This window comes from Aspergillus piperis (genome assembly GCF_003184755.1).
Source record: "Aspergillus piperis CBS 112811 unplaced genomic scaffold BO85scaffold_5, whole genome shotgun sequence".
NCBI classification, from domain to species: Eukaryota; Fungi; Ascomycota; class Eurotiomycetes; order Eurotiales; family Aspergillaceae; genus Aspergillus; species Aspergillus piperis.
In genome coordinates this window covers 145934-173109 of record NW_020291595.1, presented here as the reverse complement: position 1 = coordinate 173109, position 27176 = coordinate 145934, and the positions used below count along the sequence as shown (strand labels likewise).

The 27176-nt window shown below is 50.2% G+C and overlaps 12 protein-coding genes across 12 annotated transcripts; 5 read left to right on the top strand and 7 right to left on the bottom strand.

The window, feature by feature from the left end:
* Positions 1-1923: 1923 nt before the first annotated feature.
* BO85DRAFT_436460 (sugar porter family MFS transporter) lies at positions 1924-3741 on the top strand (the record flags this gene model as incomplete). Its single annotated transcript, XM_025658575.1, has 4 exons — positions 1924-2225; positions 2282-2482; positions 2533-2918; positions 2987-3741. 4 exons carry the CDS (start codon positions 1924-1926, stop codon positions 3739-3741), a joined length of 1644 nt encoding a protein of 547 aa, XP_025517412.1.
* Positions 3742-4087: 346 nt separating this feature from the next.
* On the top strand, positions 4088-5957 carry BO85DRAFT_416662 (PP2C family serine/threonine-protein phosphatase). Its single transcript, XM_025657743.1, has 2 exons — positions 4088-4168; positions 4237-5957. The coding sequence occupies exon 2, from the start codon at positions 4292-4294 to the stop codon at positions 5891-5893; it is 1602 nt and encodes a 533-aa protein (XP_025517411.1). The 5' UTR covers positions 4088-4168; positions 4237-4291; the 3' UTR covers positions 5894-5957.
* BO85DRAFT_510234 (amidohydrolase family protein) lies at positions 5942-7474 on the bottom strand (the record flags this gene model as incomplete). Its single annotated transcript, XM_025664544.1, has 2 exons — positions 5942-6937; positions 7007-7474. The coding sequence occupies 2 exons, from the start codon at positions 7472-7474 to the stop codon at positions 5942-5944; spliced, it is 1464 nt and encodes a 487-aa protein (XP_025517410.1).
* Positions 7475-7733: 259 nt separating this feature from the next.
* Positions 7734-9558, top strand: BO85DRAFT_368159 (purine permease; the record flags this gene model as incomplete). The annotated part of the gene is made up of 4 exons (XM_025655853.1): positions 7734-7868; positions 7914-8593; positions 8638-9097; positions 9151-9558. The coding sequence occupies 4 exons, from the start codon at positions 7734-7736 to the stop codon at positions 9556-9558; spliced, it is 1683 nt and encodes a 560-aa protein (XP_025517409.1).
* Positions 9559-9618: 60 nt separating this feature from the next.
* Positions 9619-10740, bottom strand: BO85DRAFT_447387 (leucoanthocyanidin dioxygenase). The gene has a single exon (XM_025659712.1). It carries the CDS (start codon positions 10688-10690, stop codon positions 9707-9709), a length of 984 nt encoding a protein of 327 aa, XP_025517408.1. The 5' UTR covers positions 10691-10740; the 3' UTR covers positions 9619-9706.
* A 142-nt stretch (positions 10741-10882) lies between these two features.
* Positions 10883-13199, top strand: BO85DRAFT_416655 (Zn(II)2Cys6 transcription factor). The gene is made up of 3 exons (XM_025657742.1): positions 10883-10987; positions 11033-12494; positions 12548-13199. The coding sequence occupies exons 1-3, from the start codon at positions 10893-10895 to the stop codon at positions 13013-13015; spliced, it is 2025 nt and encodes a 674-aa protein (XP_025517407.1). The 5' UTR covers positions 10883-10892; the 3' UTR covers positions 13016-13199.
* Positions 13200-13371: 172 nt separating this feature from the next.
* Positions 13372-14716, bottom strand: BO85DRAFT_510232 (RTA1 domain-containing protein; the record flags this gene model as incomplete). The annotated part of the gene is made up of 4 exons (XM_025664543.1): positions 13372-13746; positions 13824-14239; positions 14300-14435; positions 14498-14716. 4 exons carry the CDS (start codon positions 14714-14716, stop codon positions 13372-13374), a joined length of 1146 nt encoding a protein of 381 aa, XP_025517406.1.
* Positions 14717-17432: 2716 nt separating this feature from the next.
* Positions 17433-17860, top strand: BO85DRAFT_243529 (uncharacterized protein). Its single transcript, XM_025654862.1, has 2 exons — positions 17433-17722; positions 17787-17860. Coding segments are annotated over exons 1-2 (198 nt in total). The 5' UTR covers positions 17433-17525; the 3' UTR covers positions 17788-17860.
* Positions 17861-18228: 368 nt separating this feature from the next.
* BO85DRAFT_485955 (MARVEL domain-containing protein) lies at positions 18229-18916 on the bottom strand (the record flags this gene model as incomplete). Its single annotated transcript, XM_025663356.1, has 4 exons — positions 18229-18364; positions 18415-18540; positions 18600-18712; positions 18767-18916. The coding sequence occupies 4 exons, from the start codon at positions 18914-18916 to the stop codon at positions 18229-18231; spliced, it is 525 nt and encodes a 174-aa protein (XP_025517404.1).
* A 458-nt stretch (positions 18917-19374) lies between these two features.
* On the bottom strand, positions 19375-20346 carry BO85DRAFT_393003 (uncharacterized protein). Its single transcript, XM_025656864.1, has 2 exons — positions 19935-20346; positions 19375-19867 (listed from the first exon to the last, which is right to left on the bottom strand). The coding sequence occupies exons 1-2, from the start codon at positions 20234-20236 to the stop codon at positions 19426-19428; spliced, it is 744 nt and encodes a 247-aa protein (XP_025517403.1). The 5' UTR covers positions 20237-20346; the 3' UTR covers positions 19375-19425.
* A 966-nt stretch (positions 20347-21312) lies between these two features.
* BO85DRAFT_367974 (TPR domain protein) lies at positions 21313-23696 on the bottom strand (the record flags this gene model as incomplete). Its single annotated transcript, XM_025655843.1, has 3 exons — positions 21313-22225; positions 22279-22977; positions 23032-23696. 3 exons carry the CDS (start codon positions 23694-23696, stop codon positions 21313-21315), a joined length of 2277 nt encoding a protein of 758 aa, XP_025517402.1.
* Positions 23697-25470: 1774 nt separating this feature from the next.
* BO85DRAFT_510221 (uncharacterized protein) lies at positions 25471-27085 on the bottom strand. The gene is made up of 5 exons (XM_025664542.1): positions 26777-27085; positions 26640-26707; positions 26193-26572; positions 26078-26142; positions 25471-26024 (listed from the first exon to the last, which is right to left on the bottom strand). Exons 1-5 carry the CDS (start codon positions 26970-26972, stop codon positions 25636-25638), a joined length of 1098 nt encoding a protein of 365 aa, XP_025517401.1. The 5' UTR covers positions 26973-27085; the 3' UTR covers positions 25471-25635.
* Positions 27086-27176: the final 91 nt, after the last annotated feature.

Here is a 27176-nt window from a genome sequence, read left to right as displayed (position 1 = left end):
GCGCGCAACACGTGGTAGCAGCAAGATGCCATGACATCGGGAATTTTCCCGAAAAGGGAGTTCGACGTCTGGCGAGGATATGGCTTGGCTGTCAAGTGGTGCAATCACGACTTCAATTCCTGCGCAGACTAGCCAAGCATCGGGCATTTAGCCACAACAAAACCAAGTGCCATTCGCTGATAAATCCGATCTTGTGATATGCCAAGACATGAATCCTACCTCATGCGATGAGCTGGGGTCGGATCCCACGGCATAATGAGACACCGAGGGTTCAGCATTGGACGCATCAGGTCTGTGCCACGGGGTTTTCAGTTTTTAGTCATCGGACAGGTCATGTCCGAGTCATAATTGGTATCATCTTTGCTGATCTTAATTCTTTTGGTTGTGTCAGACGGTGCACGCGAACTAATTTCCGGGGCTTGAGCTATAGCTGTCGACCGACCCCAGTCTTACACATAGATGTAACAAGGCTGTATTGTTACGGGGAGCGATGTAAGTAACCGGTAAAAGGCATCCACAGCGCTTACATTCAACACTGGTCCATTTAATAACAAACTCACACAGCATAGTCAAGTTACATTTGTTCATTGACAGAGAAATAGATGAAAAGTGGTGCTGTTTGCAGTTGCTGTTTCCCAGCCACCACTGTCAACACTTACTTTTTTAGCTGATGGGGTGGGTTTTGGAGAGATGTTGGATAGATGGTTCTCTCTCTATCCTGACCATACATATACTTACTAAGATGCTGCACCATGAGACCTGTTCTGTGTTGTTGAACAGCGTGTACGTCAGCCTGAAATGTGGGTTGCACGACTTTACAAGTAGGAACCCAGCGAGGAGCCGCAGTAGGGAACACAGTACCTATCTAATACATAGGAAGAGGGAGTAGTGATGCTCAACTCCTGCAGGAACTCATAAATCAACGGATCCGGGAGGGGCGTTGAGGTGGCACCAGTCCGGCTCGTGACAAGACCATACAGAATTTTGGGCGACGCCAGTGTAAATTACCGTCATGGGCACTAGTTGGCAGGTAAACTTCTGGGGTTCCCCGAGATGCGGGGAAGGATAGGAGATTCCCTGCTTCTGCCCGCGTTTCCCCTTCATCTCCAGCTTTCATCATCCATCTCTGCTATGGTTCCAGGGCGCCATGCATCGGTCGTTGGGGACAATGGAAAAAAAGCTTCACCTTAGCCAGGTTGCCGCTTGGTCTGGCCTCCCTCTGCGCTGCTCGGGTCCTTGCGCCTCCTCCGACATCACCGTCAACAAGCTTCTTCCATGTGGCTGACCCTTGGCGTATCTTACTGACGCCCATTCTCCTCCAGTGGAATTTGAGTGGTGATCCAAGTGGAGCTATCAGGGAGAGACCAAGCCGTGGCTTTCACTCGTCCGTTCAGGTTCTCATACTTTCTCGCGAATCCTTCCATCGATCCCTGCTGACACCCATCAACTCTCCTCCAGGGTTGGTCCTTACAAACTAGCCCAACCTGCCGCTAAACCTTTCTGTCTCCCCACAGAGGGTTTCAAGCCGTGCGTGGACGGGGATCTTGATCCCTTTCATGTCTTAAGCTAGGTTCGTCGGATCATCACAGGACTTCGCCCTCCAATCATCGATTCGTTACTTCCGCCACGAGACACGCCGATGGGCTGGCTGGGGTGATGGGTGGCCCGACCACATACAACGGTACCTTCCTGACCGGTGGCACGATTGGTCCAATTCCCAACTCTAGACGCAGCTCTGACCAGACAATTTTCCGCCCATGATGCGGGGTTCGCTCTTTACCCCCGGAGATGACTCGCGGCTGACGCATGGATGAGTCGCTAGTATATATTACGCTACCACCACTCTTCCCAGCGGTGCGACTCTCTCTTTTCCCTTCTTTTCCCGGAGCAGCCAAGCCTCGTTGTTGATCAACAGCCGCAATCATGTTGATCGGCAACATCTACGTGATTGCGAGCGTCGCCGTCGTCGGCGGCGGCTTGTTTGGCTTTGATATCTCCTCCATGTCCGCTCAGCTGAGCGAAAATTCCTATCTATGCTATTTCAACCAGGGCCCTAAGGGACCCCCCTTTACTGACGATGATGACTGTTCCGGTCCCACATCCCTCAACCAAGGTGGCATCACGGCCGCCATGGCAGCTGGATCTTGGCTGGGTGCCTTGATTTCAGGTCCGCTTTCCGACCGCATTGGACGCAAGACATCCATTATGGTCGGCTGTATCGTTTGGTAGGTCAAGACCCGAGGCTCGTGATGATGGTTGCTAACGCTGCCGCAACATCCAGGCTGATTGGTTCGACCATTATGTGTGCGTCGCAGAACATTGGCATGCTCGTGGTTGGGCGGGTCATCAACGGTCTCGCTGTGGGCATAGAATCTGCTCAGGTCCCCGTCTACATCAGTGAACTTTCGCCACCTTCCAAGCGCGGTCGGTTTGTAGGCATGCAGCAATGGGCCATTACATGGGGTATCCTCATCATGTTTTAGTAAGAAAACCCCGTTAGGATCAATCGTGGGGCTGAACTAATGGCGACAGTATCTCGTACGGCTGCTCCTTCATCGGGGGACAGAAGTCTTACAACTACAGCACTGCTTCTTGGCGGGTCCCCTGGGGTCTGCAGATGCTGCCGGCTGTTTTCCTTTTCCTTGGCATGCTGGTTCTGCCCGAGTCCCCTCGCTGGTTGGCGCGCAAGGATCGTTGGGAGGACTGCCACCGGGTCTTGGCTCTCGTCCACGCCAAAGGTGATCTCAGTCATCCTTTCGTTGCGCTAGAGCTGCAGGATATCCGGGATATGTGTGAGCTAGAACGTCAGTTCAAAGATGTCACTTATCTTGACTTGTTCAAGCCGAGGATGATCAATCGTACGATGATCGGTCTTTTCATGCAGATCTGGTCTCAGCTGACCGGCATGAATGTGATGAGTATGTCTTGCTGTTCCCGTCCATTCCATTATTGGGGCAGTGAGCTAATGACGGGTTTACTTTGACAGTGTACTACATCACCTACCTCTTCTCCATGGCTGGGTACACCGGTGACTCCACCCTTCTGGCTTCCTCCATTCAATACATTATTAATGTGTTTATGACCCTCCCGGCTCTAATCTGGATGGACAAGTGGGGGCGTCGCATGCCATTGCTGGTTGGCGCAGCTCTCATGGCCATCTTGATGTATGCCAACGGTGCGATCATGGCGGTTCATGGTACTGTGGTGCCTGGGGGCATCAACGGTGTTGCGGCCGAGTCGATGCGTCTTCACGGCGCTCCGGCCAAAGGTCTGATTGCTTGCACATACCTCTTCGTCGCGTCGTATGCGCCTACCTGGGGGCCTGTGTCCTGGACCTATCCCCCTGAGTTGTATCCGCTCCGGTTGCGTGGTAAGGGAGTGGCTTTGTCGACCTCAGGTAACTGGGCGTTTAACACTGCATTGGGACTGTTTACACCGACGGCCTTTGAGAACATTCGCTGGAAGACCTACATCATGTTTGGGGTGTTCAACACTGCGATGTTCTTGCACGTGTTGTTCCTTTTCCCGGAGACAGCAGGAAAGACGCTCGAAGAGACGGAAGCGATGTTTGAGGATCCCAACGGTATCAAGTACATTGGAACACCGGCCTGGAAGACCAAGATGAAGACCCGGCAAGTGGAGCAGTTGGAGCACGGTCAAGTGGATGTGGAATCAAAGATTGAAACCCGCCACGCAGAGACCTCCGAGACCGTCACAAAATCGCAGGAGGCGACAGCATAATGTGCAGCGGAAGTACATGCAAGTGAGACAGTGAGGTGTATGTAATGTGTCTGTTTTACTGGATGGATACCCTGGGAGTGATGGGATAAATTGTTTGCAAGACCAGAGTAATGGATTGAGGCTACGGGAGCGAGAGGAATGGCAGCGGTGAACGGGCCTGCTAATAGAAGGGTGTAGTATCGTAGTAATATGTTGTATGCAAATTCCTATTTGACTTGATGCTTTGCAGAGACTAATAATATCATCAAACACCACTACGGTGTACTCACCATCCTCAAACAACCTAAGAATAGACCACCAAGCAAGCATAAGAGCACGTGACCATACCTGGAATGTCCCCCCGACACTCAAATTCCCCAACTCAGCCAATGTAACCCCTGATAATAACTACCTGATTTGTTAATTGACCGACAAATAATTCCAGCAGGTATGTGGTGTATATCATTACTCCTCAACTGAGACCACACAAAGTACTAATTTATGATCCTACCCTAGTTGCTCCCTCCACAGACCCCCAATTATCTCTCTCGGTAGTGCTTTAGTGCCGCCCATGTTTACCTCCTCATTGCGTGGGGCGCGAACGCGTCTACTAAAAGTAGTACGACGCGTGCCCACAACATCATCACCTATCCGTCACCACCAACACTACTACTTATTAGTCCCACGGGACTGGACCCATTCCTACTACTCGACTAAAGGCGCATCCACATCCACATCCACACCATCATCATCAAATACGATAAGAACCATCGCGCTAATTAGTGCGATTAGCGCGCCTGCATTATGGTGGCTCGGCACTAACATCAACACCAACACTAGTAGTGATAGGAATATTGCTACTACTAGCCACAACGATGACAATCCAGATACAGCTAATGATGCACCGTATCTTCCCCTCCCACCACGTACACAAGAACCGGTGGTAGAGACAGGTCTCTCAGAGGAAGAAGTAACGCGGCTGATATCGCGCGATGCGTACTCCTTTCCCGTGAGGAATGTCCCCTGCGTGAGCAGATATGATGGTGTGCAGGTGGGATCTAATGACCCCTGTGAGGACCGGCTTGTGCATGGGAGGTTTGCGGCGCCGTGGGGTAGTAAGGATGATAGTAACGGGCAGGGTCAGGGGCAGTGGATGGCGTGGGGAGTGTTTGATGGGCATTTGGGCGGGCAGATGGCTGAGGTGTTAAGGGAGAGATTGGTGGGGGTTGTGCGGGACCGATTGGGGTTGTTGGGTTCCGCTGGAGGTGATGTGGGTGAAGAGGCGGTCCATCGGGCGATCATGGATGGGTTTGTGAGTCTTGATGATTCGATTGTCAAGGGGGCGATGGAGTTGTCGGAGAGTGAGATGCCGTTGGCGGAGAAGGTGAAGAGACTTGCCCCTGCTTATGCAGGCTCGTGTGCTTTGCTGTCGTTGTATGATCCTGCGTCGCGCATGCTGTATGTTGCATGTACTGGTGATTCACGCGCGGTGTTGGCGAGGAAACGAGCAGATGGGGGGTGGGAGGCCGTCCCTTTGTCTGTGGATCAGACCGGTAAGAATGAAGATGAGATTGCCAGGCTTCGTGCGGAACATCCTGGTGAAGATGAGGTGGTCAAGGGTGGCCGCGTATTGGGTCTGGCTGTCTCGCGTGCGTTTGGCGATTGTCAGTGGAAATGGCCGTTGGAGTTTCAGAATGATGTGCAGAAGAGGTTCTATGGCCCGGCGCCGTTGACACCAAGGTATCCGGTTCGCACGCCGCCGTATCTGACGGCTGAGCCGGTGGTTACTAGTACTAGGATTGGGGATGGAGAGGCGGCGTTTCTGATTATGGCGACCGATGGGCTGTGGGATATGATGTCTAGTCAGCAGGCTGTTGATTTGGTAGGGAGGTGGTTGGAGGGAGCAGCGGTAGGTGAGAAGAGCAGCAGGTTGGAGTCTCCTGGGCGGTTTGATTTCAGCCAGTTTTGGGATGAAGTGGATTGGCAATTTGTGAAGGAACGGACAGCAGTCCAGGATGACAATGCTGCTGTGCATTTGGTGCGCAATTCTCTTGGGGGCAATCATCATGAGATGATAGCTGGTCGGCTTGCTTTTAGCTTTCCGGCTTCTCGGCGAGTGAGAGACGATGTGACCGTGCAGGTGGTCTTCTTCAATGATGATCCACGTAAGTGAGGAAAAACCTCTTTTCATATATGACTGCAAATATAGACACCTAAAATATCATGATTCCGACCCCATCCTGCTCCTACACCTCGCCCTAACTCCCCGACTAGCCCTCTGCGCCTGCGAAATAATCTCCCCCTCAAGCCCACACACCAACTTCCCACCCAGAACCAAAATCTCCCCATCAACCATAGTCAAATCTACATCCCTCCCCGTACATCCGTGAACCACCGTCGTAACAACACTCGCCCCATCCTCATCCTCCCAATGCCACGGCGCAGCGCCCACCCCTCCCTTGCCATACGGATCCACGATCACCAGATCCGCCTTCTTTCCCACCTCCAAACTCCCAATCTCATCTTCCAGCCCCAGCGCCTTAGCTCCATTAATCGTCGCCATTTCCAGCACCGTCTCCGCCCCGACCACCCTCGCATCGCGACAAACTCCCTTATGCAGAATCGCAGCTAAATGCATCTCCTGGAACATGTCGTAGTGGTTCGAACACGGCGCGCCATCTGTCCCTAGCCCCACAATAATCCCGTGCTCATACCCCAACATCGCTGGTATCGGCGCCACCCCAGATGCTAGTTTCAAATTCGAGCTCGGGTTATGCGCTACCGATGTGTGCGTTGCACTTAGAAGTGGTAAATCTGTTTCAAGGTCCAGATTGACCATATGTGCTAGCACGAGGTTGTGAGTTTTGCTCTGCTTGTCTTGAAGGTTAGGGCAGAGTTCCGTATCCCGGATGAATTCCATCGCGCTGCACCCGTATACATCATGGTAGATTTCTCGGTCTCGGGGTGCTTCGGCACAGTGCATGGTTAGTGAGATGCCGTGCGATGCACATGTTTCTCCTAGCTCGTGATATAGTGAAGCTGGTGCGCCCCTGGGAGTTCCAGCCGCGGCCCATACGTGCAGTCGGTTGTTGTGTGTGCCGTGGTGGGTTTCGTGGGCGGAGAGCAGACCGGGAATAGACATGGCGAGGAGGTCCTGGTCGCGTGGGTCGGTAATGGATAGTTGGCGGTTAGTCTCGGGGAACTTGATCAGTTTGCCCTATCACAATCATGGCTTGTTAATACTGATCTGAAAATATAATGGAGTGGAAAGGATAGGTATGTTTACCAAGCACCCCCTAATTCCCATCTCCGCCACAGCATCACAGACACTCTCCCATCCCGCTCGGTAGGTCACCATTGGGTCTAAGAAACATGTCGTCCCCGTCTTGAGCATCTCTGCAATGGTGAGCCGCGCAGCATGGTAACCATCTTTGTCTGCGTAGGATGCCTCGAGGGGCCAGATTGCGTCGCAGAGCCAGTTGTGGAGAGGAAGGTCTTCGGCCAGTCCGCGGAGAAGGGATTGAACCAAGTGCGCGTGGATGTTGATTAGGCCTGGGAGGATGATCTTGCCGGTGCAGTCGATGGTGGTTATGTCTGGAGTGAGAAGGTCGGCGGGGACAGGAGATGCCCCGATAGCGGCGATGCGGGTGTCGCGCACGAGGAGGTACCCATTGCGGATTATGGTACGGTCGGGGTTGATGGTTATTATTGTGGCGTGCGTAAATAATGTTTCTTTGGGAGGTGTTGAGGTCATCTTGACTGTAAATGATGTTGGAACGGACAGAAGAAGAGTGGAGGAACCTCTTGTAGCTCTGGTGGAGACATTCAACACTGTCGATCACGATAAGCAGCCCTCGGCCGAGGAGCTAGCCATTTGCCGATGTCGATACCTGCATGCATGGCTTATCGTTATCTGATATACCGTTATCGGGGAGATATAGAAAATTATACAAGATGAGCTAGATCTGCTGGATCAATTGAAGGGATCGCTATTCTTCTCATCTAGATTCGCTATGGAGTCCAAGTCTAGCCCTATCTCCACTGAAGAGTCCCCGTCCCACTCAACTGGGGAAGTTCTCCACGCTTCATCGAAGTGGGGATACTGGAAACACTATCTGACTAGTAGAGATGGCTGGATCGGCGACTATGTAAGTGTTTGTTTACCATACTGTGACTCTACTAACGCATTGCAGGACTACATGTACCTGATTACACCCAATATTTACCCTCTTAATAAGCGCTACAAAGGCGCAGAGCCGCCTTTCTATGGCCTCAATGATGAGGTTCCAATCTTACTAACCATCATCCTGGGCCTGCAACATGCCCTAACAATGATCGGTTCGGTGGTTTCTCCTCCTTTGGCCCTCGCAAGTGGCGCCTTTTATCTGAATTCCGTACAATCACAGTACCTCGTCTCCGCAGCATTCATCACTACCGGCATCGCCACAGCATTGCAGGTAACACGGATACATCTCTTCAAAACACCATTATACATTGGCACAGGACTGCTATCCGTAGTCGGTCCCACATTCGATGTCATCGCTGTTGCCATGAACTACGCAGACACCAGGTACAACAACGGCTCATGCCCGACAGACGAGAATGAATCGCGTCTCCCGTGTCCCGAAGCATGGGGTGCCGTGCTAGGTACCTGTTTGTGTACGGTCTGGATACAGATCCTCATGTCCCTAGTACCTCCAAAGGTGCTGAACCGCATCTTCCCCAAGGTAGTCACGGGAAGTCTCCTGCTCCTGGTTGGAGTATACCTTATCTCAAGTGGGATGGAGAACTGGGGTGGGAGCTCAAACTGTGATGGTGGGACTGGGTATTATGCCCTCTGTCCTAATGTGGATGCTCCAAGGCCGCTGCCATGGTATGTTTTACCATCTATTTCATCTGAAAAGCTAATAATTCTAGGGGCGATCCCAAATTAATCGGCCTCGGCTTCAGCGTCTTCGCGACCATCATATTTGTCGAATTCGTTGGCTCCCCACTCATGAAATCCGCCTCTGTCATCCTAGGCCTAGCAGTCGGCTGTGCCATTTCCGGCGCAACAGGCTACTGGTCTCGCGACGAGATCGACGCTGCTCCCGTGGGCACCTTTCTCTGGGTGCACACCTTCCCGTTGTCCGTTGATGGAGCCCTCGTTCTCCCACTTCTTATCATGTTTGTCTGCGAGGCTGTCAGCTGCATGCCGGACATTCTGGCCACGGCGGAGATTTCCCGCGTGGATATCGAAGGGCGGGAGTTTCATAGTCGCATTCAGGGTGGAATCTTATGTGATGGACTAGGAAGCCTGATCAGTGCGTTAGGAACTGGACTTCCCATGGTTAGTCAGGCGGGAAATAATGGGGTTATTTCGTTGACTGGATGCGCTGTACGTATTCATCCATGTTCTGTTACCGACGCAGTGTTGACTTATGTATACAGAGCCGACGAGCAGGATGGTGTGCCTCTGCATTCCTCCTTCTGATGGGCATCTTTGGTAAATTCGGCGCTGTCTTTGGATCCATGCCTCCTTCTGTGCTCGGAGGAATGCAGGTATTTCTGTATAGCACGATCGTGGTGGCTGGTGCGCGTGTCCTCGGTCTGGTGGATTTCAATCGACGCAATAGATTCATTCTTACTGCGTCGCTGGGGATCGGCATGATGGATATTGTCTCACCAAGCTGGTTCAGTTCCGTGTTGGCGTATAGCGGGCCTAATGTGCATTTGCAGGGGTTTGAACAGGGGATTAACCTGATTGTTGAGACGCCGTTTATTATTGCTGCGGTCGTGGGTGTGGTCCTGAATCTGGTGTTGAAGGAGGATGAGAAGGCGGATACGGTGTTGCCTTAGTATGCAGTCACCTTGAAGTATATTACCATCTTATTTATCATGGACAAGTTTGTACAATTACCAAATATACTATCCAAGTTTAATAATGACACACAAGGTACTAAAGCTCGATAAAAATTGTAGTTATCTCGGTATGTAAAGAACACAATCAAGCAGCCTGCTCCATCAACTTCAACTTCTCCTGCAACGCCGCAAAATTCCTCTTCATCGCGTTCGCATTGAACTGCTCCCCAGTAACAAGCGGATACTTCTTCTTCGGCCCCTGGATCAGCGCGTCCTTGCACGGCTGATTGAAGTACGCGATACTATATCGATCGCCGAAATAATCGCCTGGCTCGGATGGTGCCTTGACCCGATGAAACGTGGACTTGAACCGATCGTCCGACCATGACATCAACAAGTCCCCAATATTACACACTATATCTCCAGTATGTGCCTCCACTTGTGTCCATTCATCCCCGATACCGAATTCTGTGACCACTTCCCGTCCGGGGCATATTTCCAGCCCGCTCTGGCCTTCCTTCTGAAATAGGAGGGTCAAGAAATCCCAGTCTGCGTGTGCTCCAGCCCGGTGGTAGGTCTTCCCGTCGGGCTTATCTGGAAGAGCGTAGTAATGTAACAGTCGCATGGTGGTCTGTTCGTTCGGTCGCGATACATCGTGGCATTTGATGAAGAAGTCATCGGGGAAGCCGAGGCCCCGGGCGAAGCAGATCATCAACCGCTCGGAGACTTCCTGTACGCGATGCATAAATGCGAGAGATGTGTTTTTAAAGCCAGGAAGATGTGCATCGCTCATCCACAGGTCGGCCATGTTTTCGCCAAACTGCAGCTGGTAGGACTCTTTGGTATCAGGCTGGCCCGTCGAAGGCCGTATCTGGGCTTTCTTCTCCCATCCTACGTTGTTGGCATTCCACGGCACAGTAGCTTTGATGTCGTCCGGGAGGGAGAAGAAGCGCTGTGCAGTGGAGAACATGTTCTCAATTTCGGAGACGGAAATGCCATGGTCAATTAGGGTGAAGAAGCCCACGTTCTCGGCGGCGTTGACGAGTTCTGAGGTGATTTCGTCGATGCGCTGGTCGAAGTCGCGCAGCGAGATGCGAGGGATGGGACGATCGACGTATCTTGTTGCCATTTTCTTAACCTAGATGCAGTTCAATGATGCTATCATGCTAGAAGGTGTTGATGAGAGTATAGTTATAAGAAATGAAGCTAAGAGAGTCAGCTCGGCCGAGCTTATCAGCGGGGAACTGCGATGTCGGCCGTTTCCCCGCCTTATCAATCAGTGACTGGTCCAACCCCAGCCCGGCCGAACAACAAACCACTTTCTCCCCATCATGAGCTCCATCCGTCGACGCCTGGCCTGTGTGGAGTGCACCCGGCGCAAAATTCGCTGTGACAAAGTTGTCCCATGTCGTAATTGCACGAGGAGGTGAGCATCCCCGAACTTGCTCTTGACAGCGGCTGACTCCGACAGAGGTATTACTTGTTCTCGTGCTAGAGGTAGCGACGATGAGGTGGAGAGACTACAAGCTCGTGTCCAGGAGCTTGAATCTGCCCTGAAAGAGGCGACTGATCCACAATTGCAACCTAATTCTCGACCCAAATCTGAGATCATCCACAATGCTAGCAATACCCCTGTCTCCGACACGGTGGAGACCCCCGAACGTGAAATGGCGGACGCCGCCACCATCCTCGAGTTCCTCGCATGGGGCCGACGGAAGAACCCGGACTATCACGATATGCTAGCCCGTAAAGATGGTGTTGAGCATCATTCCCCTGGCGACGTAACAGCCGAAGGCAGCGGCGATGACCGGAACCCCGAAGTTTCCTCCGCTCTGGCGTATCTCCAGCTCCTCCTCCCAGACCGTGAGCTCATGCAGCAGCTCGTCTCCTACCATTGCGACTGTGTGCTTTGGTACCATGGCTCCTTTCACTCCCTTCGTCTACAAGACGAACTCGACGACTTCTTCTGCTTCGCCAATGGTCATATCGCCCATCCTCGCGTCGACCTGCAATGGGTCGCTCTTCTCTTCTCTGTCCTTACCGGCGCCCTCGCCTGCGCTCCTCGCATGGCTGCTCAGGCATGGGGCTTTTCAGAATGGGAGCAGACCACTCTAGCACAGCGGTGGTTCAAAGCCGTCTCGACGTGTCTTCACCACGCCGACTTCACCGCCGTCCACTCCCTATATGCCGTCCAGGCCATTGCAACACTAACCATGTCGGCTCATCTCCTCGGCTTCTCTAATAGCCTCTCTGTCCTGCTCGCAGCCGCTACCCGTATTGCCCAGGGCCTGGGACTACACCGTCTCGGCTCGGAACGTGAAACAGAACCCTCGCCGGCCATGATTGATCGCGAAATTGGTCGTCGTGCCTGGTGCCAGCTTTGCATCCAAGACTGGTTCTCCATTCCCTTCTCAGAGAGCTATCTTATCCCACGGACGTGCCTGAATACTGCCCGCCCGCGGAACTGCCGCGAGGAGGACATGCTAAAGCTACCTGATGATGACCCAAGTGTCGCGGGATACTCGAGGTTCTTTTACCAGGTCGCGGCACTTATGCCGTCGTTGCAGGATAGCATGGCTGCGTCGAATACCCTGTATACGCGATACGAGAAGGTTTTGGAACATGATCGTAAATTGCGCAGCTTAGCTACACAGGGCCTTCCACTGTACTTGAGGAATGTACCTGTCGAGGAACATCCGGAGTGGCCGAGATATGTCCTCTGGGCTAGACGCAGCTTGGCGATCAGCTCATCGCACAAGATTATCATGATCCATCGGAAGTTCCTCGAGTTAAGCTTCACGAACCCGGTGTTTGCTAGGACGCGTCGTACGTGCGTTGCTGCCGCGCGGACAATCATCAAGGAGCAGAAAGAAGCGATCCATGATGGCGGACCGGTACTTTGGATCCACCAGGCCTTTAGTGTTGCTGCTAGCGTACGCAATTACTGTCCACCCTCACCTACTTCTTCATTGGCTAATAAAAACAGATAATATTATGTCTCGACCTTTTCCACCGCACCACTTCCGACCCGGAGACAACCTACCACCGCCAACTCATCAATGACGGCCTGGAGATCCTCTCGCACAACGAATCGAACATGATCGCCCGACGGGGAGTGCATCTTCTCGAGGCGCTGCTAGCGAGAGAGCGCGACCGGAGTAGTCCTAAGCATCTACCGTCACCGGAGCAGAACGCGGATCGGGACTTGGATCTGGTGGGAGTGATTCGGAGTTTCTGTGAGAAGGGCCGCTGGCAGAGGAGTCGGACGGCTTCACGAGATGGGAGTCAGGGTTGGCCGCCTGTGGATCGGGGGTCGAGTGAGAGGAATGCACAAGCGCAGACTCCGGTGGGGGTTACTTCGCCGACGTTGGAGAGGTTGTCCATGTCGTATGGCTTGGAGTGTGCAGAAAGTTTGGAGGATATCTTGGTGTTGGCGGCGAATTATGCTACTTGATCGAGGATGGTATGAGTGGTAGGGATTGTGATGTTTTCGATCTCGACCTGTGAAAGAATTTTGTACCTGTGAGTGTGGACCACATTCAGGTGACAATTATGATTGATATAGACTGTGAATATTCTGCATTGTGTACATAGATTGTAGAATGATTGATACGTAAACTCCCTCGTTTGATCACCATACTCTATGTCGCTCGATATTCTTATGTCGATAAATAAGTCAAGACATTGTCACCAGCTCAGACACGAGGACTATACTGGTATACCTCAATCATTCTATTGCTACCATAACCACATGCCAAAAGTCTAGTTTAAACCTCTACATAAAACACACCAGAGAATGCTCAGAACCAACTAAACCCTCCCCTCTACCCCCTCCTGCATAGGAAGAATCTCAAACGTCTCGCTCCCCCTCTCCCTTCCCATGTTCCACCACCACCCACTCTGGTATCCCTTCCTCGTCTCCTTCTGCAACCTCTTCGCCTCCTTTCTCTCCCTCTTCGCCTGCTTCTTCTCCATCTTGACCCTCTTCTTTTCCGCCCGACTCACCCTCGGAAACTCCGACTCCGGCCCCTGCAACACCCGCCCCGGATGAACCACGTTCAACAACACCAGCGCAATAAACATCGGCACCGCATCAAACACATATTCGTATGCTTCGTGCGTAAGCACGGGATTACTCGGGTCCGTGCCTTGTGCGTATTGGCAGAGTCGGAAGATGATTCGGATCTGTTTTCCCAGACCATATTCATTAGTATACAGATGTCCTCCCTGGAACCGGTAAGGTGGATGTGGGATAGACGTACAGTAATCATCCCCAACGCAGTGTACATCACGTAGAATAGCCACCGCCATGGCATAGGCTTATTCCTACTTGTGGTAATGCCCATGCCTGCCATACCGCCCGGACTCAATATCCCTGCCCGCTCAAGGTAGATGAGTTTTCGATGGAGATGGATGATCAAGCCGGTAAATATCAATACGAATAGTTCTTGTAGTCCGATACCACCCATGTAGATATGCACGCCTAGCATGATTGTGCTGGTCGGTACATCTGTCTGGGTGGTGATGGCTGCCCCGCCGAGTTGCACTAGGAAGGCGAAGATGTCGAGCCAGACGAAGAGTCGGCCGTAGCGTCGGGCTGTGATGCCGGCGAGTTCTTGGTCTGGGGTAAAGAAGTAGATGAGTCGGCCGAGGGTCATGTAGAGGAAGGCGTTGATCCCTGTTCGAGTTGGTTGGTAAGTGGGGTATGTAGAGTTGGGAGGTAAGAGGGGAGAGGTACAGAGAGGAGCGAGCAGGAACATGATCGTATAGACGGTGTCGTAGTTGGAGTTGTTTTGTTGTCGAGTGAGGAGGGCGCGGAATATGAACGCAATTAGTTCCCAGGCTGCGCCCATGATGATGACCCAAGCGTAGCGCTGTAGGTAGTCGTTAGTCAATTCGCGGGGTGGTTGGGGCTTCTGTGAAGGGTGATGTATACCTTTTTGTACAGGAAAGCTTGTACCCCGTGGCATATGAGGGTTAGGCCATATAGAACGCAGAATAATACTGCTGCCGCTAGAGAGGGAACGTAGAGGAGGATATTGTCACAAGCCTCTGGAGGAAGGTAGCCATTCTTCCCTGGTTTGGGATTGGTGCATGTTTGGGTTGATGCCAGAGCACTGGTGGTAGTAGAGATTGAAGCTGTAGTTGTGCTCATGGCGACAAGCTAGCGAGTCTGGTCACAAACCTCAATTCTTAATTGAGTTTCTAATGTTCGATATCTGATCTACTGGTCGACTTGCGGCACGATCTAGGTCTATATACACCTCACCCGACATCCAACAGAGCCTCGGAATCAGGCAGACACACAATGGATATAAATAACCGACGATAAACCAGTTTCATCTCTGCAAGACCGACAAATAAGAGCACATCCTGGCCATGATCTCGAGTTCTGGGAATCTGACAGGATGCTTGGCACTCCTTCGAAATATACGAGCAGTGCCAAGAATAGATTATCTTAGGCAGCTACCCGCGCTTTCCCTTGACAGGCATAGTGCTGCTCTTGTTTCACGCTCCGACCAATAATATCATCTTTTGATGGAATTTCGCCCCATCAAGAAACAGAGGTATATTCTGCCATACTGGCAGTGCAGAGTTGGCTTTCATTGCATACATGGCAGCAAGTAGAGTTAAAGATGAGCACCACCACAACCCAAACCCACCTACCCTGATAGCTGACAAGAGACACCGCCCCCATCATTTCGAACAGCCACCTATCCAACACATCAGCGACCGTGACCTGAAGTCTTGACAGAAGTAATACTGATTCGATATGGAGAACTTACAGTTCCACTAATATCTCACCAATTAGGCACGCACTTGCCCTGTGCAGCGTCGATGCTCAAATCACATTTCTCCCACCAGCAGCATGATCGTCAACCCTCCCATGTGCAACAGTACTCGCCAGTGTGCGCTCGGCAGTCCTCGCCCTCTACACTCCAGTTAGCTAACACGATCTTGGAGATGAGAAAGAGAAAAACACCCACCACCTTGAGGAGGAATATATAATCTAGCGAGGAATTGGCGGTCGCCTATCGGAACGCGAGCCGCAGTGACCATTGCAATGGCAGTTGTGAATGCAAAAAGACTGACGAACTTCATCTTGGGGATGGATATAGATCAATATAGGAATAGTAGGCAGATATGGGTGAGTAGATTACCGAAGTCTCGATGAAGGAGAAGGATGGATGGGGCCATTGGGGTTACTTATATGCGCTTGAAATTGGTAGGGCTGTCTATGCCCGCATTGATGATGGACATGTTTGCTTTTTGACTGGGATGTGTGTGATGCCCGAAGAGCCTGGTATGCACCGGACGATCCTTCCTCGTGTATCGTTGAGGATAGCCAATTATCACATGAAGGGGTGATTGCGATAACAGGTTAAGTGTGCGGGGTTGAAGTGGCTTAAAGTGAAAACTCATAGGATCTACCCTTGCGTTGCTTATTGTTTAGTTCAATGATAGCCCAGCCTGCATTGTGGTTTCTTTCGTATGGATGGCTAGCTGACTTCCAGCAAGGCCTTGCTCATTATGGCTGTTTGCTTGAAAACTAGGTCTATTCAACTGTCAATTGGATGAAGAATCTTATTGAGCTATCAAGATATGTATTGGTCATCCATGTCACATCCATACGTAGTAGAATTTGTTAGTTTTCTTATGGTAGTTTATGCAAATCCCATGCTTTGCGATAACGGAGTAGGAGATACTAATTCTGCTTGACCTATATCTCTAGGGTAATTTGACTAAGGGTTGCATGGAGTCCACACTGGCTAACTGCAGGACGGAGAGCCATTACTGTAACTAGTAATCAACCCCGCTCAAACCAAAGTCCTTGGCGGATGCTAGTAATGTTTATCGATAAACCTGAAGGGCACATTCGAAGAGTTACGATAGCTTCGGGGATGTCCGTTACCAGACCAACCAATGAGACAATCGAGGTTGCTGAAAAGGTACCGCAAATATCGTGGTGCGCACACCCCGCGCAGTGACTCAGTGCTGCGTAGAGGGCGCAGCAACTTAGGAAAAGCAACTCTGAAAAAGCAATGGAGTGGGGTAAGGGGGAGAATTTCTTTGGATTCGACGGGAGCGGAGAAACTCATGCTATCGGAGAGGGGACATCAGATGAAGAATTGCGTGATATGCAGGGTGTATTAATGTATTCTAGTTTGAGATAATTCATCACAGAATGCTCTGTCTGTACCCCCTCTGACAGTGACCCAGAACGTTATGAGAATAAACGTGTGATTATATCTGATGGCAACCATTAGAGATCTGCATTTCTTTTAGCCATGATCTATGCAGGTCTGTCCTTTCCAACAATGAGGCCAAATGATGAGTGCCCAATCCCGATGCCATCTCTAGCCTCACTCATTTGCGGATTGGTACTAATGGATTGACTGGTCTGTAGAGACCAGGTGGATTCCCTGTTAGTAGAAAAGCCAGTGATCATGGCTGGGTCAGTCGTGGACCGGATAGCTCGGAATAGGACTCAGATTCGGGATCTGAACTGCCATAAGCATGATGTTTTGATTAGAGAACAACAGTGTCTGCCGTGGTTCCTTTTGGGATCTACATCTCCATCCAGGATAGCTCAGTCTCTTATGCGGCTGAGGGTATGCACTGCATTAGTCTGTACATACCTACTTCCTACTGGTGAGTAAGAACAATTCATTTTCAGCTCATTGCCGATCATTACAAGACTATCCCTTATTGGGCTGGGAAGTAATGCACAAATCACCGTCCCTCGGGATTTGGGGTCAGACGTACGTTGATCACACCGCTGAACAACGTTGCTTTTGTTGGATTTGGTCCATTGCACGAACATGTCAAGGTATAAAAGAAGGGCAATGATGTATCAAGATCGAATCTCCAACCATCCTGAATTTTATAATTGACTCCCCGAGGACATCTTGCTGGTATTCTCGTGCCTTGTTTCGAGCCGTGCAATCTATAAGGCCTTAAATATGAGATTCTCCCTCTTTATGGCAATCTCTGCCTTCGCTGGCTATGTTGCTGCAGCAAGTATTCCACTAGAACAACGTTCCTATTCTTGTAGCGTGGAGGGTGAATACTGCTGCACATGGGAAGGATGTAAAGACTGTTGCACATACTGTGAACTGAGCATTGATGACGCTCAAGGACACTGTGCCTACTTTTTCTGGTGAGGAAACTTTTACCCGTCCGAATGATCTGGGTTCTGAAGTATACTAATGATCTCGAGGTAGAGACTCATCAACGAAGGAGGAACTCAACCGAGTAGTAAAGCGCCATTGGCTGTGGGGATGGATAACTAAGGGGATGGACGACTTCCAAGGTACTACAAGGACTACATAGTGGAATGTGGGTGTATTTAGAAGTACTCGGGTCTGTGTCTACTTTGCAATGAATTGGGTTTGTTTTTGATCAAATAGATGATGTCTTCTTAAAGCAAATGTCGAGTTACGACTAGCGTGCGATGGGAAGCGAGCGTGGCAAAACAGTCGAGGAAGCTGGCAACATATCAGGGAGAGCAAATTGACCGGATCATTAAGTCCAGTGTGTAGCAGACATTGAATGTGTGAATGATGTCTCAAAAGACACATATATACTAGTGTTGGAGTTCATGAAGAAGTGGTGTCGAGCAGCGGCAGCACGAAAATTAGCCGATAGGCACTTGTAAAACACCCCTTAGGTGAGGCCAGCCGCATTGAGGTTTTCGGAAAGCCGTTCTTGATGTAGCCGTTTTTCTGTTCGGGGCACACTGTCGGGCTTCGCCCAGTAAATGTAGGCGGTCTCCAAGAATAGGCCCATGAGAGTAGTGAAACTATAACGAGTCAGTAATAAAGATCGGCAGGGTGTTTTCGAGTCACTTACAATGCAATGAAACTAAATGCCTCGGCAGTATAGCTTCGGGAGCAAGATACTTCTCCAATCCAGCGGTTGACGCGACAGGTCCTCCGGTTGAAGTTTAAAGCGAGCAGGATGAACGAGGTGAGCCATCTATAGTTATCAGCACTGACCACCAACCGGCCTAGCTCCAGCAATTGAATACTACTTACAGGTACGATATGATTGCATCGGTGACAAGTAGTGGGATAATGTGCCACTTGGCACGACGTGCTAAGCAGCTGATGCCTACAGCTACAGCTATGACAACCAGACTCGTTGTAGCCTGTACCAAGGTGAGAATAAGACCTTTTCAAAAACAAAACAACAGACTACTTACAATGACAAGTGAGAAGATAACACTGAGAGTCTTATTATCCTCTCTCACGGCCCAGGCTGTAATTCCCAGGACTATGATCGAGCTGATGGCTTGGATCGTCCGGGCAAACCACCCCACTAGCCCCAGAGGATGGCCAAGGTAATCATGCATGATGGGTGACTCAATAAGGGAGGTGGTATACGACAGAGAAGATATAAAGGTGGATGAGTCGTAAAATGCGAGTATGAAGAAAGGATTGCCTTCATGTTCCGCTATTCATCCAGGCCCGTATATACAATCCGTCAAAGTCTATGATCTCATCATTTGTGGGGACCCGACCTCAACCATGGATACAACAAACCGCAAACCCTATTGGATGTGCGTATTTATGAGATATCAATGAACAAATTGATACTCTCCAGCAGTGGTTGGCTGATCATGAAATTGTGTAGCTCACCCCACACTATATTCTACGGTACGACCTCCTTGGCAGAAGAAACTCGTCAGGAAATATATGCCCTCGACAGTCGAATCTCACATAAACCAAGTCAATCTATCAACCTTGATGAACCGGAAGCCACAGTATATAACTAACAAAAGCCAAATAACAACAGGTTCAACTAGGAAAGGTTAGAACAGATTGATGTGACATATTGACAAGCAATGCAAGCATCCACCTTTCACGCGGAACTGTCACCACCCCAGGAAGAGAACTGCCTCACTGAGTGCGTTACCCCATTCGCATTCTGCTCCCGCGATACAACATGGGAAATACCGTTGGCTCTCATTGCCCTCCGAAAAGGAGACATTCCGTGCGAAGGTCTTGGTGCATGTGGCTCGATCCAGCCTTTCTTATGGTCCACCATCGCGCTCATGACCAGCTCACTCCATACCTGATCGGTAGGGGTGAAAGGACACTCGAAGGCCCATTCCACAAACATATGTGCATTATTTCTCTTCTCAGCTGAGGCATTATTTCCTGCTTCCAATTGTATTGAGGGGGTATGCAACGACACCTCGACAGAACCGCCGTAGGCGGTCTTCTGTGCCAGACGCTCGATATGAATTCTGAGAGCAGTGCAATCCTCATCTAGAAAATGACCTGATTTGTGAAGACTCCAGCTGATAGAAGACATGGGTTCGTCAGTATAAGATGAGGCAATTGGACCGGTCATCCAAAAGAACTGACCTTCGATCAGCTGCATCATCATGGTTTAACAGATCATCAAGCCATCCGCCCAATATATCATCGGGGTCGCTGTCATCGCAGTCAGCGGGGTAGCTCCAACAGCGAGGTTCCACATCATTCTCTGTCAGGAACTTGGCCGATCGTATACCGACTGCTTTCGGGCAGTCGACCCAGATATCAAAATCCATAATATTGTTGTCTTTATTGACATTGTGTGTGCCGAGTATTTGCAGCGATGCTTTAGGTGGCACACTCAGCTGCTCCGTCAGAGAAAGGATGGTGTTCCCTGCGGAAAGAGCCATAGTTCCTTTTTCTCGAAGCCTTGGGTTTATAAGGGAGTATGAAAGACCAAAACAGGGAGGTTTCAGTTGAATTGGTTCGTGAGGTTATGTTCCCTCAATGATGAATGATGGATGACAGAGGACGGAGCACGATCTGCGTGTCCTTGTGTCAGCCTTGTGAGCTCCTCGGCTCACGGAAAAGCCCAATCAATTATCTAGCTCATGTCGTGTGCTTTGGTAATGAGTCATCTTGTGTAGCGCAATTAGTAGCGAGTTTCTGATCCCTGTACGATCTGACAGGGTATGTTTCAGCGTGCGAGCGGAGAAGTACACCCGGATCGGTGATCCCTCGGATTACCTAACGATATTACTAGATGTCGTTAGGTATTGGCATTTAACCTGAAGGAAGTCTCGTTGATCACTGACCTCAGGGGGTAAGGTCGTAAGTGATGTTTTGGGGGGATGGAATATAGCATTCCATGTGATTTTAGGCCACGGCCCAAGGCCAGTGATCGATGCCTGAGGCAGCAATATCTCAGCTGCGAGCCATTTTCGGGATAACCGAATAAGTGGATTAGTGGAGTGCATATAGATCAATACAGTTGTAAATTACGAGGGATTAAATGTCACTCAGCTTCTAAGTGGTCATTGATATATATTGTTCCCCCTGCCACGAACCACATAGTAGCATCCGAGAGAGTCGCCCAGTTTCTCTATTAGTACCCGCTCCATCCCGGGTCCGTTTTCTACGACATTTCGGGCTTTGATGAAGCCTGGTGTTGACTGATGTAGACTTCGTGATTTGATTGCCTTTTCGGTAATTATGAGAGTGTGGAGTCGAATGTGCGACAAAGATGCAACCTGGCTCGACACCAAAGCTTTTACGATCTATCGCTATGTTTATGTAGTGGACTAACGCCAATTTTAGCCGAAGTAACATCTGTACAGTGGGCCATCAACAGTCAAATGTCGAGTCAATGATAATCATATTTCATTCCATAGTTAAGCTAAGGCGATGGCAAAAGCAATTGTACGAAAGCATTATGGAGAAATGGCCCGGAAGAAACCGACTGTAACAGGAGCACACTCTTCTGGACTCAACTACTGTGCACGACCATTCCATCGACTCGGCCGCAGTACCGATTATAGGTATCCCCAAATGTCCCATCCTCACCAATGCAGATTTTGTACGTCATTCTAGCGTAGTATTCAGCGTGGTCAGCAAGCTCAGGTGCCACCTCGCCATACGTGCAGCAAAGGATCATCCAACACCGAACAAGGACGTCCATTGCCAGTCCCCATCGCGTGACACGCAACTGCCTACCTTTCTTATACGGAATTTGCCAGCCTTCGATCACGTAGCCGAGGGATTCGAGCGTTCTGATAGCATATCCAATAGCTTTCCGCCAACGACCGTGGGAGGCATGCACCTCTGCCAAAAACAACCCTGTTTTACAGATCCCAAGACGGGGCACTTCCAAGGGTAATCGCCGATACGTTTGCTCAATCATAGCAATGGCAGCTTCTGTCATGGTAATTGCAGCAGTCTGCTCCTGGAGACTGAATGAGGATTTGTAGGCGTTTGCTATGTAATTCATGGCCGAGTCCGAAGCAGCCATGAGTTCTCGTCGCTTCGCCAAACCAGCTTCCCCTATTTTGCGCACATCATGACAAATTGCGCAGTCACACTGGAATCCCCAATATTTCTGATATACGTTTTCTGCTGTACCGTCATCCACGGGTGTTCGATACCAGAATTTGAGCTCCGTGTTTGCGGGAAGATCTTGTGTAGCGCGAAGTACCATCATATCTCCGATGAATGCTCGGTATGTGTTTGGATAGCAGCAGTGATTTATGTAAGATGCGAGACGCCAGATTCCACTGGAATCGAATTGTTCATTATCAGTGTCAAGATCCCCGTTGTCTGCATTAATCCTGCATATGTGGGCTGTACGTGACGTGACCGAGCAGCCGAAACCATTAAGTGACATTACTCGCTCAGCCAGATAACTGGAAATGTCAGTATATTCCATGTTGCCCGCGCCCTGGAAGGTGAGACTTACGTATCAACGACGGGTGAACCGTCGACCTCAGAGACACCCACAGACGTATATGAGCCATGGTATAGATCATTGAATGTCGGAATTAACGATGGGTTGTTGTGCAGCTTTCGTACGATGAGACTATTCAGTTCGGCTTGGGTACCTACGTTCATACTGTCTGTATCGGCGTACACCAATATCGAAACGTTGGTCATCTCACCCTCTTCATGGAAAGCATACGCAAAGGCTTTTTCACAAAGAAGTAGGTCACCGGCACGGACCGCCTGTGTTGTAAACAAACCACTTCCATGGGTAGAGGGCCTCACCTCAACAGGGCCAACATACGTTGCGTGGTCCAAATGTGGGGGCTTAAGTTTTGTTGCCTGATCCTGCATTTCTTTGAATGGATACTTGCCAGTCTGCTGCTCTGCGAGTCGCGCTGCGGCACGTGTAAACTCGCTTTTAGCGGTCGCGTTCTCTGGATAGGCCTTGCAAAGGTCTACGTAAACATCACAGCACTCTTGAAATCTCTGAAGATAGTAAAGGGCTTGGGCTTTACGGAACAGTGCTTTCTCAGCAGATCTATCCTTGGATAGGATGTGCTCGACATCGCCCAGGGCCGCGTCGAACTGATAGGTTTTGAGGAACGCCTGAGCACGGTTAAGCCTTATTGTAAACTCTTCCTTGGCAGTAGTAGGACGATTCAGAGCCTTAGAATAACTGCGTATTAGTTAGTGCCCTTTTCAGTATTTTCAAGGTCAGATTAACAGGTACCAGTTAATAGCAAGTTGGAATTCCTTATCGTTGTAGAAGTCATTTCCTATTATTTTCCAAGAGTTGGCAGAACTAAGATCTTCTGACGCGTCTCTCCAGACTGAGGGCATCATAGAATCATCCTCCAGAATGAACCTGATATCAGATAGGTGGTCGACTCGCAACCCACAGTCTCCATCGCCCATTACTTTAAGATATGGCTCTTTTATAAGCATGATTGTTCCATCAACGAGCCGCCCATCGGTGATGAGGTCCCTATCCTGGTTATACAGCTGCAAGGCAAGAACGTCTCCTTCCTCATCTTCCACCACGGTCACGATTCCTGTCTTCCTAAACGCAGGAGTAACTGCTCTCAAGAGGATGTAAGAGCCACGATGATGAGTCTCGATGGTAAGATTCTTGATGGGGATCTTCTTCAAATCTCCCAAAGCCGCAATGGAGGGTGGGTATGCAGGAGGGACAAATGAGGTGCGAATCGCATTCTTGTCCACCGGTGTGGTAGTCTCTGCCAAGTAGCGATGAATAAACTGGTTTATTATCTCGTCGCGGGACTTTGTCAGTTCGACTGGCTGGCCCCTGCGAGATTGGGCATTCTTTAGGATTTGCCTCTGATCCTCCAGGTATTGCATGTATTTAGGAACGCGTGAGGCGTCATGGCATTCCATCTTGTTGGTTGGTTTAGGTCAAGGTATGAGGTCGGTGTGACATGTTACGCGATGACTGAATATGTGGATGAACGAGGATTTGAATGAGAGCGAGCGTGAAAATGGGAAGAGAAGGAGGAATATTTCATTTAGTAGAGGTGAGAAAGAATTCGGGACGACAGTGAAAGCAAACGAGTGGTGAATGCAAACGAACGAGTGCAGCCGGAACTTGCCGTGCTGTCATGCTTCACCAGATGAATCGCTTTCCCTATTTTGCAATGACATTGCTGACAGTAACAGATTGAAACATCACTGAACACACAGATAGTCACTAAGGCAGCCTTCACTATAGCCATATATCTCATTACTAGTTATGCGGATGTATGAATGGCATCACATGCATTATTGCTATGATGGAACTTGGCGACCTGGGAAAATATGAGGTAACACTGAACCAGCGGCTATATCCATTATGTATGGAGGCCTAACATATCAGCATAGTGACTGTGTACCTATTCGAACGATTATAATAGCCAAAAGATGTGGCTGTAGCCACCGCTCATCTTGTACCTGTTCTTTTCTCCTTTCTACTGACCTGATCGAGTCGAACAAACCGACCAGAGACTGTCCAAGATTGAACAGCTAACAGCGGAATATGGCAGTACAGTGCACTGACCATACCCCTGCTACACCGTCCCTTTCGACACCAAACTCAATCCCAGCAGAACTTAAGCTGCAAAGGTAATCGGACAGGCACCTCAGAGAGTAAAACTGACTCATGTATCAACAGTTTAATCTCCATAAATTCGACATTGTAAGTGATGGACACGGATAACCCCCTGCCGATCCCACGCTAATTTCACCGCATCTTCCGTATGTAAAAATTATCAGTGTATTGGGATCGTCGGGTCTGGGTCACTCTCCCCATTCTAATCTCCATTTGCCAATACTTTCAAGCCAGACTAATTCTTTTCGACAGCCGTTGTCCCCTAAATCTCTCCGCAAGCTAAGATAGTCAGTAGCAGTGATCATTCCCAGACTGGGTGTTGAATAACGGCGGATCTGCTTATCAGATATGATATGATGTGCAGTGCTGTGGATCCCTTAAGCCATAGAAGATACTACTTTGTAGGCTATAATTGTTAATCAATATAGTATGTCATGGCCTCTTCGAGTCATGTTAACAATAGCATGCCGTGGTGTCTGAGCTACAAATTATGAGTAGACTAGTTGGAGTTAGCACTTCGGGCTGAAATTGCCTTTATTAAAATGTAGAGTAAGTCTCCCCGCTCGGGAATTCCTCCCGATCCATGGTTTTAGATATATAGGCCTCATCAACGTATTTCCGGCAATACTTTCCCCTGTCTCCAGGTCTTCGGAATTGGGGGATTGCGGAAATGCAAGGTGCTGATTCTAGGGTTTCGCGCGGATCGGCCGGTGCGAACATGTCCAGGGATTTGGGGAGTCTCGGTTTCACCCCCGTGGGAGGATGGAATTTTCGGGATCCACTTTGGTTTTGCAGACTAAACACACAAAATATGTGACAAAGTGTTACTTTACTATTGCTGTAATCGTAGTGAGAGCTGCATCAGTGCAATAGCTGTGAAGTATTATGTGAATTAGGCTTAATCTATCGATCTATATCTATTTCGTCAGACTTCGTAGACGTTTATGCCGATGGCGTTGCTTATCGCATCTCTTTTAATAATGCGTCGCAAATGAGCAGTAGGCCCCTTCATCTCCATTGTTATCGAAGAGATGTCTGGCCGGAGCCAAGTGCTCGAGCACCATACCCCCGACCTTGCATGGAACAAGCATGCGAGGTCCCTCGTCTCTAATGAGTGCAGCATGCGGGGGTCGGGGTGCGGGCTGATCCCTTCGTCCAGCCGCGTCCAGTAGCACTTCATAAGCTGCTGCACTGTTGTAGGCCCAGTACTGACTATCACCCTGGCAGTACCTTTCACCGTGGCCATACGTGTTCGGCGGAGACATCTGTCGAATTTCCGGTACGCGGGCGGTCGATATCCTGGTCGATTCGGGTGGTTACCGCGATGCCCTGCAGCTCAACGTCGGAACTTCTTCGACTCTCATCGGCAGCGATATGAGCGTTCTTGGAGGCCATGGAGCTCAACGGATCGTTGATCTGGCGAAATCCATCGTTGTTGTGGGTGGTGCCGTTGGGAAAGTATAGCTTCGTGCCGGATGACGGGTGGGAACGGGCTTTGGAGACTCCGCTTCGCACTTTGCCGAGGAAGCCCTGAATCAGCGGCTTCATGAGAGGCAGACAGCCACAAATGATAGCTACATCGAGTTCGAGACAAGTCCAGACAGATTCTTTGGCACTCGAGGCTGAGTTTAGTTAGTCGAGAACGCCAACAGCGTTCCACGGGGAGGTAACTCACAAGCCAGGTCGGTAGTGACGAAGTTACGGAACTCAATCAGACGCATCAGACTGAATATACAGACCCTGTTCAGTTGTCAGCACCGGAGTCGCAGGCATGCAACAAAATAACATACAGTCCACCCAAGGAGAACACGAGCGTCACGGCAATTTTCTGACGAAAGGTGATCTGTAGCCCCCAAACGATAGGTGTGGGTAGACACAGCACAATGACATCCTCAACCAAAGAAATCGATCCCATCGCCTGGAAGAAGGCTCGCTGACCGCTCATGCAATGCCCGTTAAGATCCTTGTCGTAGTAGTATTGAACTGGAGTGCACTGAAATATATTGACCAGCAGCGCCGTGACGGCCCAACAGGCAATAAAGCCAATCAGGATATTCGAGATAATTGCATACGCGCGCACCGTTCCCAGTAGACGCTTCAGGAACACGACGATCGATATCTTCACAAACGCAGCGGACGGCGCCCAAAACTTCTGAATCATCCATGAACCCTGTATCAAATTCGTGCATATGTTAGTGGGTGCCATCGCAAACCAAGTGCGCCCATCAAGAACATACAAATTGAATACGTTGCCGTTCGTTGGCCGGCAGAGAGCTAACTGGTAAACCCACGCCATTGAATGCGGCTATATGTGTAGCACGAATCAGTATTCCCTCGGTCGGCCAGCTATGCATAAGAAGTGCGAGCAACTTACTGTCCACAACAAAGGCGGTTGCGCAGTAGGAAAGAATCAAGCCCACGCCCATCAACCAGTCCTCTACTTTCAGACCGGCGGTGGTGAAGCGCCGCGAATATAGTCGCAGGACATACGAAACGGTGGCCAGGGCAGCACCAATGATGGGTACGATGGTCAGGACATTCTTCCAGTACCGATTCTCTTCGTAAGTCATCCTGCACGGCCGGCGATACGAGTCAGCGATGCAGGGAGCAGCGACCAGGCGGGTCAGGCGATTCCATATAAGTTTCCCATCTCAGGGAGGGGGGGAAGAGAGGGGACTTGTGGTCTTTTGTGGTTCTGTGCAAGAAGGATCCGATTTAATGAATAATATTACGAAAGGGCTGTCGTCGCCACCAGAACCTAAAGGGCAAGGGGA